Source organism: Vicia villosa, linkage group LG6 (genome assembly GCF_029867415.1).
Source record: "Vicia villosa cultivar HV-30 ecotype Madison, WI linkage group LG6, Vvil1.0, whole genome shotgun sequence".
NCBI classification, from domain to species: Eukaryota; Viridiplantae; Streptophyta; class Magnoliopsida; order Fabales; family Fabaceae; genus Vicia; species Vicia villosa.
This window is the reverse complement of record NC_081185.1, coordinates 50,217,467-50,231,143: the sequence shown is the minus strand read 5'-3', so window position 1 is coordinate 50,231,143 and position 13,677 is coordinate 50,217,467. Positions and strand designations below refer to the sequence as shown.

The 13,677-nt window shown below is 38.5% G+C and overlaps 1 protein-coding gene across 1 annotated transcript in view; it reads right to left on the bottom strand.

The window, feature by feature from the left end:
* Positions 1-265: 265 nt before the first annotated feature.
* The window catches only part of LOC131613645 (uncharacterized), a 17,089-nt gene continuing 3,677 nt past the window's right edge, over positions 266-13,677 (bottom strand). Inside the window, exon 3 of the mRNA XM_058885295.1 lies at positions 266-393. Within this exon, the coding sequence (XP_058741278.1) occupies positions 266-393 (128 nt within the window). The remainder of the gene's footprint in view (positions 394-13,677) is intronic.

Genomic DNA, 13,677 nt, shown 5'->3' with positions numbered 1-13,677 from the left:
GGCCCAACTGCTGAGATGACTAAGGCCACTGAAGGTCTTAGGGTTCAATTCGAAAAGGTGGAGATTGTTGAAGGTCCTAGCTTTGGAATTAACATGGTGGATTTGAACCAACCTTGCCTAGAGATGGAAGAAGTTGAAAGATGCCTTGAGATGGAGAAAGAGCAGATGAGGGGTGGCTACCCAAAGGCTGAAGAAAGCTTGTGTGACTATCTATTTTGATGCCACAGAAAGAAAGTTGGGATGTTGTTATGTCATAGATGCAGTATCATGGTGGATCTAAAGGCTGCTGTAACATATGAGAGAATTCAGCATGCTCGAATTGGGGGCAATCGGAGACAAGAAGACCAGATGTTGAACACCTACCCAAAACCAGGGGAGGGTTTGCTAGGGTTCCTGGTGCATTGTCATAAAATAGGCTCAGAGTGTCTAATGTGTCCTAGGTACAATATAGTGTATGATCGAAAGATGTCTGAGATGTTTGAGAAGGTTCCATCTGCCCAAGGATGGATCCATCAAAGTGGTAGTCCAGCCACTTTCACTTTCAACAAAAGAGGAGTCCCAAGAAGGCCAGATAAACCTCACCCAAGGGTGAATCAAAGGTGTAGATGTTGTTGATTGGCTGTAATTTTTGGTAAAACTCATTGTGATATTATCATGTCAAAACTGATGTCATGACATGCATTCTACTGTAGTGAAGTCTTTATTTGTGCAAGCCTTTACCTGATGTCAAGGCCGATGTCATGACATCCGTAGCTGTTACATCTTATTCTGTTACTAATTCTGTTTGTGTGATCTGTTAAGATCCTATGCGCCTTACTTGGAAATATTGGACTGCGCCTTACTTAGAAATATTAGATTATGATCTGTTTGATCTTTTCAAGGACGTCTTTAATTGCTCTTATTTTGGTTCCTTGATTTGTGGAAATTAGTTTAATTAGGTTAAAGACTAATTTGGATCCAAGGCCCAGCTGCTGCGTTTTGAAGGCTATATATATTATGAAGAAGCTGCAGCCCGTGTACAGTTTTTCTAAGAGAAGTTTTAAGAGGTTTTCGTTATTAGGGTTTTTAAGTTCTAGCTTTCTTGTGAGCGAAACAATCATCATGATGATTGTCTTGGTCTAGGTGTTTTTGTTTGAGTTGTAAGAGATACTTGAAGCTTTTAAGCAAGAGTATCATTGTACTTGATTGAAGCTTTTAAGCAAGATCAAGTTGTGTCCTTGAAGTGTGTCTTCTATTCATATTTGTTGAGTGTTATTCATCACTGCTGTGATTGAGGGGGAGTGAGATGAATCTCTGATCTAAGTAGTATTAGGTTGAAGTTGCATTGGGTAGATATTAAGTGAAAGGTGTAATCTTGAACTGTATTACTCTAAATTGATACTACTTATAGTGGACTTCCTCCCTGGCTTGGTAGCCCCCAGATGTAGGTGTGTTTGCACCGAACTGGGTTAACAACTCTCTTGTGTTGTTTGTTATTTGTTTGTTTCTTTCTTGTTCATTGGTTTAAAATTATTCAGATAGTAGTGTTGTGACATCCTATTCGACATCATGTATCTGACTCCAGAATTTCAATTGGTATCAGAGCAGGCACCCTGCCTGTTTTTCTTACTGGGTGAGATCTAGGGACAACACTTTCTGGTACTATGGACAAGGAAGGTGGTGGATTTGTGAACAGACCACCCATTCTGGATGGATCTAATTATGATTATTGGAAACCTCGTATGGTGGCTTTTCTGAAATCCTTGGATAGTAAAGCATGGAGAGCTGCAAACAAAGGATGGGAACATCCTGTCACTACTGGAAAAGATGGCAAGTCATCCCTCAAATCTGAGGAAGAATGGAGCAAAGATGAGGAGGAGCTGGCTCTTGGCAACTCTAATGCTTTAAATGCTCTATTCAATGGAATTGATAGGAATATATTCAGACTAGTACACCATTGTGAACTAGCCAAAGATGTTTGGGATACCCTCAGAACTACTCATGAAGGCACCTCCAAAGTTAAGATGTCAAGACTTCAGTTGCTAACTACAAAGTTTGAGAATCTAAGGATGAAAGATGATGAAAGTATTCATGAGTTTCACATGAATATACTTGAAATTGCTAATACCTCAGGAGCTTTAGGAGAAAAAATGTCTGATGAAAAGCTAGTGAGAAAGATCCTTAGATCCTTGCCGAAGAGATTTGATATGAAAGTCACAGCTATAGAAGAGGCACAGGATATCAGCAATATGAAGGTAGAAGAATTAATTGGATCTCTTCAAACCTTTGATATGGGGATCAGTGACAATACTGAAAAGAAGAATAAAAGTCTAGCTTTTGTGTCCAACTCTCAAGAAGAAGTAGAGGAAGGTAGAGAAGAAAATCTATCTGAATCTATAGCCATGCTTGGAAGACAATTTAACAAGAATATGAGAAGAATGGATCAGAAGTCAAGACCAAATGTCAAGAACATCTCATCTGACACTAACAGATCCTATGACTCTAGTAGAAAGGTAAAACCTGAAGAAAAGTACAATCAAAGCAAAGGAATTCAGTGTCATGGATGTGAAGGATATGGACATATTAGAGCTGAATGTCCCACTTATCTCAAGAAACAAAAGAAAGGACTGTCAGTCTCCTGGTCTGATGAAGATTCTGAGAGTGATTTTGAAGAAGAATCTGCCAAACATGTCACAACCCTTACTGGTGTTTGTGTCTCTGATGAAGATTCTAGTGAAGATGAGCTATGAAGAATTAGCAGCATCTTACAGGAAGCTATGTATCAGAAGTGCTGAAGTCTGTCAACAAGGTGAAAAGCAGAAGAAATACATAGTCCAGTTGGAGGCTGATAACACAGGGCTTCGTGAAACTATATCTGGTCTAAACAGTGAAGTTACCATGCTAACATCCAAACTTGATCAGATGTCAAAATCTGTCAAAATGTTAAGCAGTGGTTCTGATATGTTGGAAGAGATTTTACAGATTGGAAAGGGTTCAGGAGATATGTCTGGTATAGGATTTGTTGGTGCAAAGAAACATCCTCAAGCTAGTAGTAATGCTAAACCAGAATCTAAGATGTTGAACCCGATGTCAAAACATGTGACTCAACATCATGACAAAAGTAAAATGAAGAGGAAATTTCAAAGATGGAGATGCCATTACTGTGGTAGATTTGGACACATTAAGCCCTTCTGTTTCAGATTATATGGATACCCAGACCAAGCTCCATACTACAGACCCAAGCAGATCATGCCCATCAAGAAGCAACAGTGGACACCTAAAAATATGGCTTTAATAGCTCATACATCTCTCAGAGTATCAACCAAAGAAGATTGGTATTTTGACAGTGGATGTTCCAGACACATGACTGGAATCAAGAATCTATTAGTAGATATCAAAAACCATTCTACTAGCTATGTAACTTTTGGTGATGGAGCTAAAGGAGAAATCAAAGGGGTTGGAAAACTAGACTGCTCAGGAGTTCCAAATCTGGAAGGTGTCTTGTTGGTCAAAGGCTTGACTTCTAATCTCATAAGCATTAGTCAACTTTGTGACCAAGGATACCAAGTTAACTTCACTAAAGCTGAGTGTGTGGTTACTAATGAAGGAAAGGAAGTAGTAATGAGGGGAGTCAGATCCAAAGATAACTGTTACTTGTGGGTTTCTCATGAATCTAGCTACTCAACTGTATGTTCTAAAGAAGAAGAAGCAAAGTTGTGGCATCAAAGACTTGGTCACCTTCATCTAAGAGGTATGAAAAGGATTATTTCTATGGAAGCTGTGAGAGGAATTCCCAAGTTACAAATTGATGAAGGAAGAATATGTGGTGAATGTCAGGTAGGAAAACAAACCAGGATGTCACATCCAAAGGTTAGACATCTGACTACTTCCAGGGTTCTAGAACTGCTTCATATGGACTTGATGGGACCTATGCAAATGGAAAGTCTTGGTGGAAAGTGTGGTGTCGTTTTCTTTTACCTCCCCGTTTCACTTGGGAGGACGGCACGCTAAACCCTTCACGCGAAATTTGGAAGGAGAATGCGCCCGTGGCGGGATGAATTTTATTTCAGTTCTTCCTACGATATCACACGAACTTTCTTATTTGTCCTACGAGTAGGAAAGGGAAAAAAAGATCTCAACTAAACCCTAGGAGTTTGCTAAGTGTGGGGATTTACACCTAGACTAGAAATTCTGGAGTCCGGGAGGTCGGTTATACATAGGGAAGTGTTTAAACACCCTACATATCTGTAGTACTCTACAGGAACCTTCTCTGTGTCATTGTGTTTGTGTTTATTGCTAATGATTGGGAAAGTTTCTCCTTTGTATTAGGAGAAGGAATTGAATTGATTAAAGAAGACAGACTGACTATTTTTGGTATTTTATTAGCTCGCTGAGATTCCTTGTGAACCTCATGCCTACATATCCCTAGTGGAAGTCAGAGCTTAATGTAGTTCGGGGAACTAACTAGGGAAATTAATTATTTTTGGTGCCTTGTTTGAAGCTCAAGGTTGAAGCTTGGAATTAAATCTCTGTTTACAGTAAAGAGACATGAAATTATCTCTTCAGAGAGGTATTAGTACTATTCTACCACAAACATTTAAAGGAGTGACAGAATAACTGAATTCATTTCATTCAAGAGGGGGACCTTACTTGTGTATGTGCAAGTATACCAGTCAAATGCCTCTTAAATGAAAGAAAGATGCTCATCCAAATTAGGGAAAGTTACCACATGTCTGGGTTTTACTGCCAGCTCATGCCTTTCAAAATCCTAAATGGGAGACTTGATTAAAATTTGAAATGAAATGTTTGTTTGTTTGAATGTGGTAGAGTAGTAAAAATATCTCTCTATAGAGATAAGCTATGTCTATCTACTGTATAAAAGATTTGACTTTAGCTGGCTTGTATGAGGCCCAAGCTTGAGGCTTTTTTTTGATTGATTAATTAATATTAATGACTCTGGGAGATGACTCCACTGGGGATTAATTACAGGGTATTTTAGTGTTCTGTACAAAGCCCAGAATTGAGGCTGACTCTACTTAGGGAGACTCTATTTATATGCCTTGTACAAAGCCCAAGGTTGTGGCTGACTCTAGCTAGGGGAAAAAAACTATTTTCTGCCTTGTACAAAGCCCAAGGTTGTGGCGGACTCTTAAATGAATTAAGTATTGATGACTATATGGGGAAAGATCCTAAGTGTTAGGAATCTTTGACACATGAAAGATATGGTTTATCTGCCTTGTACAAAGCCCAAGGTTGTGGCTACTGAATGATGAAGAACTCACTGGGGAGACTCTATTATCTGCCTTGTACAATGCCCAAGGTTGAGGCTGACTCTTAACAGGGGAGTTTTATTGTTTGGGTGCCTTGTATGAAGCCCAAGGTTGAGGCTAACTGTTTTTGTTGGTTTTGACTCTACTGAGGAGGTTTTATTTATTAAAAGACTGTTTTTCTTTGGAAGCTAACCCTTTCCAGGGATTTTGACTCTACTGGTGAAATTGTCTGGTAAAAGACTGACTTTATCATGTTTTTTGGAGGCTGACCCTTTCCAGGGGTTTTGACTCTTTTGGGGAAATTATCTCCTAAGAGAATGAAATTATTTATTAATTAATTTTGGAGGCTATCCCTTTCCAGGGGTTTTTGTTAAAATGATAATTGATTTGGGTAGCACTCCATTAATTATTAAAGGATGAAAGGATTGGCAGAAAGATTATCTAGTGAGACTTCTTGTTTAAAGCCCAAGATGAAGGCTGACTCAATGCTGAGGATGATCAAACATGGATCCTAGACTCTGCTAAGGAAGATTGATGAAGATAAGGGTGACAGAGACTGTCCATGTCTCTCATTCCAAAAAGTGTACTCAATGCAAAATTGAGACAAACTTAGCTTGTTTAAAGTCTGGTTTAAATTGGAAGAAACTCACCAGGGTAGGCTAAAAGGTGACTAAAGACCTGTTCCTATGTTTATAAGAAACCTGATGGGTCCTTGTATACAAGCTCAAGAGGAAGCTGGAAATGCTTTTAAGAAGCCTGTGGGTCCTTGTACAAAGCCCAAGAGGAGGCTAACCGAGGGTCCTTGTTATAGCACAAGAGAAAGCTTATGTAGTTTTGAACTTATTTTGGCTCTAAGAAAATGGGTAAGAGGTTTCACCGGGAATAATTCCTCTTTGGGTGGATGTGTCCTATTATTTGGATTCTAAGGTTTTTGCCAAGATGTTTCACCGGGAATAATTCATCTTGGGGGTTTGAACTACAGATCTCTAATTAGGAAAGAGCCTTCACCGGGAAGACATTCTCAATCCTAGGTCATATTCCTAATAATATATATATAGTTTAACTGTCCTAAGGTTTATACTCAAACGCAGTTCTAAACTAATATATGTGCACAGTTTATATTTGACAGTAATTTAAACAAAGACTGTAAATTGAAAGCTTGTAAAGCCTAACCTGGATGGAGTGGAGGCCATTGAAGAAGTATGTACAGAGCCTCAACAGTATTTTTATTGTTTTTGTTGATAACAGTTGAATGTATATGATAAACAGCTAATGGTTTTTGAAAACAGAAGAAGTGAAGATGGACAAAGGTCACATAGGTATCTGAAGAGTTTCACCGGGAATAATGCCCTTCAAATACCAGAAGAATGTTTTGAAAACAGAAAGAAGATTTTGAAAATACAGTTTTGAAAACAAGCTAAGAAGAGAAGGTTTTTGGGACTTACACTCTATTAGAGGCCCAGTACTTTACAGTACTGGTGATAAAAGCAGTTGAAAATGATTTGAAATGATATAAGGTTTTGTTGTTTGAAAACCTTAATCATCCGTTTAATCGGAGATTGATAACAGCTTTGAAATTTGACAAAAGTCAACTTAATTAAAGTAAAAATAAAGATTTTTACTTAATTAAGACCTAAATAATTAGGGTTTTATCATAAACTTATTCACAAAGTGATTAGGTTAAAATAAAGTAATATATATATTTAAAGTATTTAAGAAAACACTTAAAACATACTATTTTAAACCTAATTAAAAAACTCAAGAAATAAATAATATTTTTATGATTTTTTTGACTATTCACAAAATAGATATATTAAATAATAGGTGTATGAAAAATGAAGTGAAAATGATTTATTTTGATAGGTTAAATAAATATGTGAAGTTGTGAAGAGAAATGAAAGAAATTAGTGTTAAAAAAAATAAGTTTTGGCCCTTGGAGGGTTTGAACCCACGCCCTTGAGGTTACCAGCCCAAAACAACACCACTGAGCCAACGCGCGCTCAGTGTTAGTGACTTGCCTTCATTTGGTTATGTTTCAAAACAAGTTGTAAATCTTTGAAAAATAAAAGAACCAAAAAGTCTGGGGCGAGGGGGATTCGAACCCCAGACCTTTGGCATGAGGAGACTAAGAGCGCATGTGTGGCCACTAGGGCAAGTTATTCAGTCGTTAATAAAACGCACACCATTCAAAATAAAATAAACTCTCCCCTGAGAATTCAAAATTGCGCGCCACCACCATCTTCATCTTCTACCTCAAGCTCTCCATTTTTGAATTTCTGAACTTACTCGTTTCTCAACCATTTGCAACGATGTAAACATGAAACTTGCTCTAAATTCACTCACGATTCTAAATATGTAACTAACATGAACTATCATTATCTACATCTAATTAATTTACCAGAAATCGTGAAGAACCCTAAAATTTCAAAATTAAATTAAATGACTATACTGAAAGATAAATGGATGATGATAGAGGGTTTTCAATCCTCTGATGATGCTGAACAAGATAGAATCGAGCTATTTCACAAAGAGTACTTAAATTAAAGAGAGAGAGTTCAGAAACTTACCTCTGAAAATGGAGATCGTGAGGATGATAGAGAGCAACTGGGTTTGTATGAACGATCCCAAAAGCTTCCTTGTGGCTCAGTGATGCTAACTGAATGCTTGTAATGACCTCAAACCTCCTGAATTGTTCTATGGACCTCCCTCGATTTCAGCTTCAAGTGAACATGGAGGGTGTTGATTCTCGAGTTACAGATGAGCTGCAGCCATCTGGTTAGCTTCACTATGACCTGAGGAGTGTGTCTGGATGATTGGCTTGCCTTGAAACCTTCTGAATCACTCCGTGGACCTCCAACTGCAGATGCTCCAAAGTGAGAGCAACAATGGTGTTCCTCCACCTACAGAAGTGATCCAGGTGCTTGGATCACCTCAAATGACCTCCCTTGAGATGTTAGAATGCTCACTTCCCAAAGATAAGCTCTGGTTTGAAGAAATCGATTCTTCTTGCCAAAGAACTTTGAAAAACAATGAACAAGAGAAGAGAAAGAGAAAGCAAGTAATATGGTTGCTTTGGTGTGTTTTTGAATGAGGAATGCATCTGTATTTATAGGCAAATGGATCAGTATAGCTGCAGAGGAGTGAGCTTCCTTAGTGAAGTTGATTTGGTTTCTTAGCCATGAAGGAAATTTGCAAATATCTCTTATGCAATGATGAGAATTTTGATTCCATTTGATCAATCCCCTAGCCCTCGATTTTGCTTGATCTTAGGGGACAATTCTGAGCCAGAAATGAGCTCTAATTGGTTGGTGAGAAGATTCCTTGGGTGATTCATCAATTTGCCATAAATTCACAAATGTAATCATTACATAATCACATGTTCTTGTTTTTAGAATCTTCTTCAATTCTTATGGCATGGTGAAAATGAATGCATGGCATGTTTGCAGATGTATTATGGGTCATGTAGCATCTGCATTTGAGGTCATGTGCACAAAATTTCAAAGTTCCAAAATGATGCATGACCTATAATTTTACTTCATGAGGCCAACTTTGAACAAGCATAACTCTTAGCTCAAATTGAATTTTGAGAAGGTTGAACACAATTTGGAAAGCCCTAAACATCTACTTTAAATCATTAGTTTATGTCTTCTTCAGAATCCTTTGGGAAATTTGTGAAAAATGAGGCCAAAGTTGGAAGAAAACTAGGTTAAAACACTTAGAAAAATTTCTAAGTGTTTATGACCTAAACTTCAAAATTTCCAAAACTTCATAAATGGTTGATCTTTTGAAAAAAATTCCCTTGTAAGATGTTGTTTTATTTGGCAAGATCTACAACTTTCATGTTGGAAGTTTTTTGAGTTGTGTAGGTGAAATTTTGAGATCTCACCATGCCTTCAAAAACCCTAATTCCCGACTTTTCGCTCCTTGATGAATTTCTTTGAATTTCTTTGGCCAAATGACTTTGACATCCATATATTGATGATATTGATCTTTGAAAGTCATTTTTTGACCAAAAACCTTAAAAGTCAATGATGATCCTTCACAGTTGACTTTTTCCTGACAAAGTGAATTTTTGGGCTTTTGTGTAGAAATAAGATCTTCTCCCCAAATGGATGATATAAATGGATTATATGGAGGTAGTAGAGATCCTTGAATCATGTCTTGAGTTTTGGATTCATGCCCTGATCAGAAGTCAACTATCTTGGTGAATTAGGTCAAAACCCTAATTTGTCGACCATGTGAAAGTAATGACTGTAGACTTTGAATTGAAGTGTGATGTCCAGTAGACCTTGTAATATGAGTTATTTGAAGATGATTGATGTCTTTGAATGACCCTCTGAGGTTTTTTAGGGTTTCCCAAATGTGATTCCTGATTTCAGTCCTTGATAGGCTCAAAACCCTAGTTTGGTGACCTGAGTAAACCTGTACTCATATGACTGGATGTCTAATCAATCATAGATGAGAAAAGTGAAGTTTTTGAGCCCCATGATTGTATTAGAGACTAGTCTTTGTATTGATTGATCCTTTGCCTGAGCTTTCTTGTCTTTGAGCATCCTCGATTAGGTACCAGATGGAGAAATGACTGCTCTGGGTACTTGTCTTGACCTGATGAAAAATCCTGAAGATATGTCATCTCAGGGGGGTCAAAAATTAGGGTATGACAGATGCCCCTATTTAAGTTTCTTTTATCTGGAGGGAGAGAGATTGAGATCTCGATCTCTCCTGCATAAAAGAGACTTAAATATCAAAGAATGCCCGAATTTTGGGCGCTCCTGAGATGTTGTAATTGATAAAATCTTTGCATGATTTGATTCCGTTGTCGCACTTGGCGGGGGATGAGGAGACAAACTCCTGCAGAAATACTTGATGTGGATTCTGGTGAATGGATGGCAATGTAGGATGCGCAATCCATCTTCTTTAACTAAGTGTTGATACTTAGAGAAAGGTAAACAACCTCCTCTCGTTCCGGATGTCCAAATCTCGAAACTGGTCTTAGTTGCGTTTGGACAATATCTCAGATAAAGAGAAAATTTCCAAAGGTTTGTTCCCTCGTCAAACTTCTTACCAGCACTTGGAGGTAAGATACCATTTGACGGTAAATAAAGAAACTTCACAGGTTGTTTCCTCATCAAACTTCTCATCAGCACTTGGAGATGAGATACCATTTGATGGTAATAAAGAAACTTCGAGGGTTTGTTTTCCTCATCAAACTTCTCATCAGCACTTGGAGATGAGATACCATTTGACGGTAATAAAGAAACTTCAAGGGTTTGTTTCCTCATCAAACTTCTCATCAGCACTTGGAGATGAGATACCATTTGACGGTAATAAAGAAACTTCAAGGGTTTGTTTCCTCATCAAACTTCTCATCAGCACTTGGAGATGAGATACCATTTGACGGTAATAAAGAAACTTCAAGGGTTTGTTTCCTCATCAAACTTCTCATCAGCACTTGGAGATGAGATACCATTTGACGGTAATAAAGAAACTTCAAGGGTTTGTTTCCTCATCAAACTTCTCATCAGCACTTAGAGATGAGATACCATTTGACGGTAATAAAGAAACTTCAAGGGTTTGTTTCCTCATCAAACTTCTCATCTGCACTTGGAGATGAGATACCATTTGACGGTAATAAAGAAACTTCAAGGGTTTGTTTCCTCATCAAACTTCTCATCAGCACTTGGAGATGAGATACCATTTGATGGTAATAAAGAAACTTCAAGAGTTTGTTTCCTCATCAAACTTCTCATCAGCACTTGGAGATGAGATACCATTTGACGGTAATAAAGAAACTTTGCCATCTTCCCTTTTGACCTGGCATCTTTGAAAGATTGTCATATGGGCCCATGCTTTTTGAGGGGCTAATGACTTTGTTTTGAAGGCAGACGAACTGTTTTCGGGGTGAAAACTGCCATTCGTCGATTGGTGCCATTTGTCGATCTCTTGAGTATTTAACAGACAAACTGTCTTTCCTTGGGGAAAGACTACCATTTGTTGACTCCGCTGGGGATCATGAACTATCTTCTGGATGAAGACTACCATTCACTGATTCTGCTGGGGAATCATTTGTCGATCTGCTGGGAGATTCTGAATTATTTTCTTTGACGAAAAAGTGGCATCTCTCGACCTTGCTGGGGAAATACCAAACCTCTAGGGAATTCCAAAATGCAAAGCAGATTATCTTATCTGAAGAAGACTGTCGAATGTGGCTCTACAGGAGATTCTCGGCTGAGGAATTCCAAAAGTGAACAAACTATTTCCTTGAGGGAGACAACCATTTGTTGACTTGCTTGGGGAAATCTTTCTACATGGATCGTTGTCTTGCAGGAAAAAGTTTCTCCAGGACTTGCAGGGGAAACTTGAGTTCATGCCCTTATGACTCGGGCATTCTCACGATTAAAAGCCTAATTTGACTATGCAGTTGTGATGTAATGTATGCATGAATATTATGACAATTATAAAATGTAAAGTGAATGTGAATAGAATTGTCGCGGATGTAAAATCCTAATGATACGACTTGAATTCTTGTAGATCAGAAGATGTCCTCTTCTTGTAATTCGAACTCTGTTTGGAATATCTGGCTATCAGTTGTCCGCTGTCCGAAGTAAATAATATGAATTGAAGTAAAGACTCGTCATAGGGAGACGTTCGCAAAGCGACCTCATGGGGAAATATGGGTTCCCAGAGTCTCAACCGTTCTTGGAGCAGCTGTTTGCATTCTTCCTACTGTTTGCAAACCTCAGAAAGAAATTTCACCTTTATTTTTGCAAGTAAATTCATTTTATTTTATGAAAACATTTGTTTCAAGAAAGTGACTGTTAAAATTTAAAATGCATTTCAAGAAACTGAATAAGACTAGATTGCAAAGGAAAAGCACAAGGCTCAAATTATTATATATGGAATGGTAATCAGCCAAATGCTTGATTCCATGGAGTATTTACAAAGTTGGAAATTGGTAATTTTCGGGAAAAGGGCTACGATGAAACGTGACGACCGTTATCTCTCCCTTCCACTCCGAGTTGCGCTGTATTCGTGCTTCGTAGAAGATGACCTACTGCTGATGAACACTCCGCTATGGATTTTGAATGATCAAGTTTGTCCTGAACACAGTTACTTGCCATATATCCCTAACTTTTGCGTAAACTACCCCTTTCGGGTTTTAAGTTTACCGGGATTGATTATTTATTTTTTTATGTCTCTAACTTTTGCCTGAATCGCCCTTTCGGGTTTTCGATTCACCGAGACGCTCTTTTTTGCCTAAGTCGCTCTTTGCGAGTTTTCAACTTAGCGAGCTGTTCTTTTTGTTTATTTAGGCGAAGTATTTCTTGACTGCGTCGACGTTCACAGGACGGGTGAATTCTTCTCCATCCATAGTCGTGAGTATTAAGGCTCCTCCTGAGAAAGCTCCCTTGACCACGTAGGGGCCGTCATAATTGGGAGTCCATTTCCCTCTCGAATCTGTGAGAAAAGATTGAATCTTTTTTAGTACAAGGTCGCCTTCTTTGATTATGCGAGGTCGAACCTTTTTGTCGAAAGCTTTCTTCATTCTTTGTTGATATAGCTGTCCGTGGCATAAAGCTGTCATGCGCTTTTCTTCGATTAAGTTCAATTCATCGAATCTGCTTTGACACCACTCGGCTTCTGTTAATTTTGCCTCCATCAAAACTCTCATTGATGGAATCTCAACCTCTATAGGTAGGACTGCCTCCATGCCATATACAAGGGAGAAAGGAGTTGCTCCAGTCGAAGTACGTACTGATGTACGGTAACCATGAAGAGCATACGGGAGCATTTCATGCCAATCTTTGTAAGTAATGACCATCTTCTGAATGATTTTCTTGATGTTTTTGTTAGCTGCTTCTACAGCTCCATTCATCTTTGGTCTGTAAGGAGATGAGTTGTGATGTTCGATCTTAAATTCTTCACAAAGTTCCTTCATCATTTTGTTATTCAAATTTGACCCATTGTCAGTGATTATCTTGCTAGGAATGCCGTAGCGACAGATGATGTGATTCTTGATAAACCTGACGACAACTTGTCTTGTGACGTTTGCATACGAAGCTGCTTCAACCCATTTGGTGAAATAGTCTATGGCTACCAAGATAAAGCGATGTCCGTTGGACGCTTTTGGTTCGATCATTCCAATCATGTCGATTCCCCACATGGAGAAAGGCCAAGGGGAAGAGAGTATGTTGAGCAGAGATGGTGGCACATGAATTCTATCGGCGTAGATCTGGCATTTGTGACACCTCTTTGCGTACTGGTAGCAATCTGACTCCATCGTCAGCCAATAATATCCTGCTCTCAGTATTTTCCTTGTCATGGTATGTCCATTGGTGTGAGTACCAAAGGAACCTTCATGTATTTCTCTCATGAGTATTTCTGCTTCTTTTCTGTCAACGCATCTGAGCAGAACCATGTCGCAGTT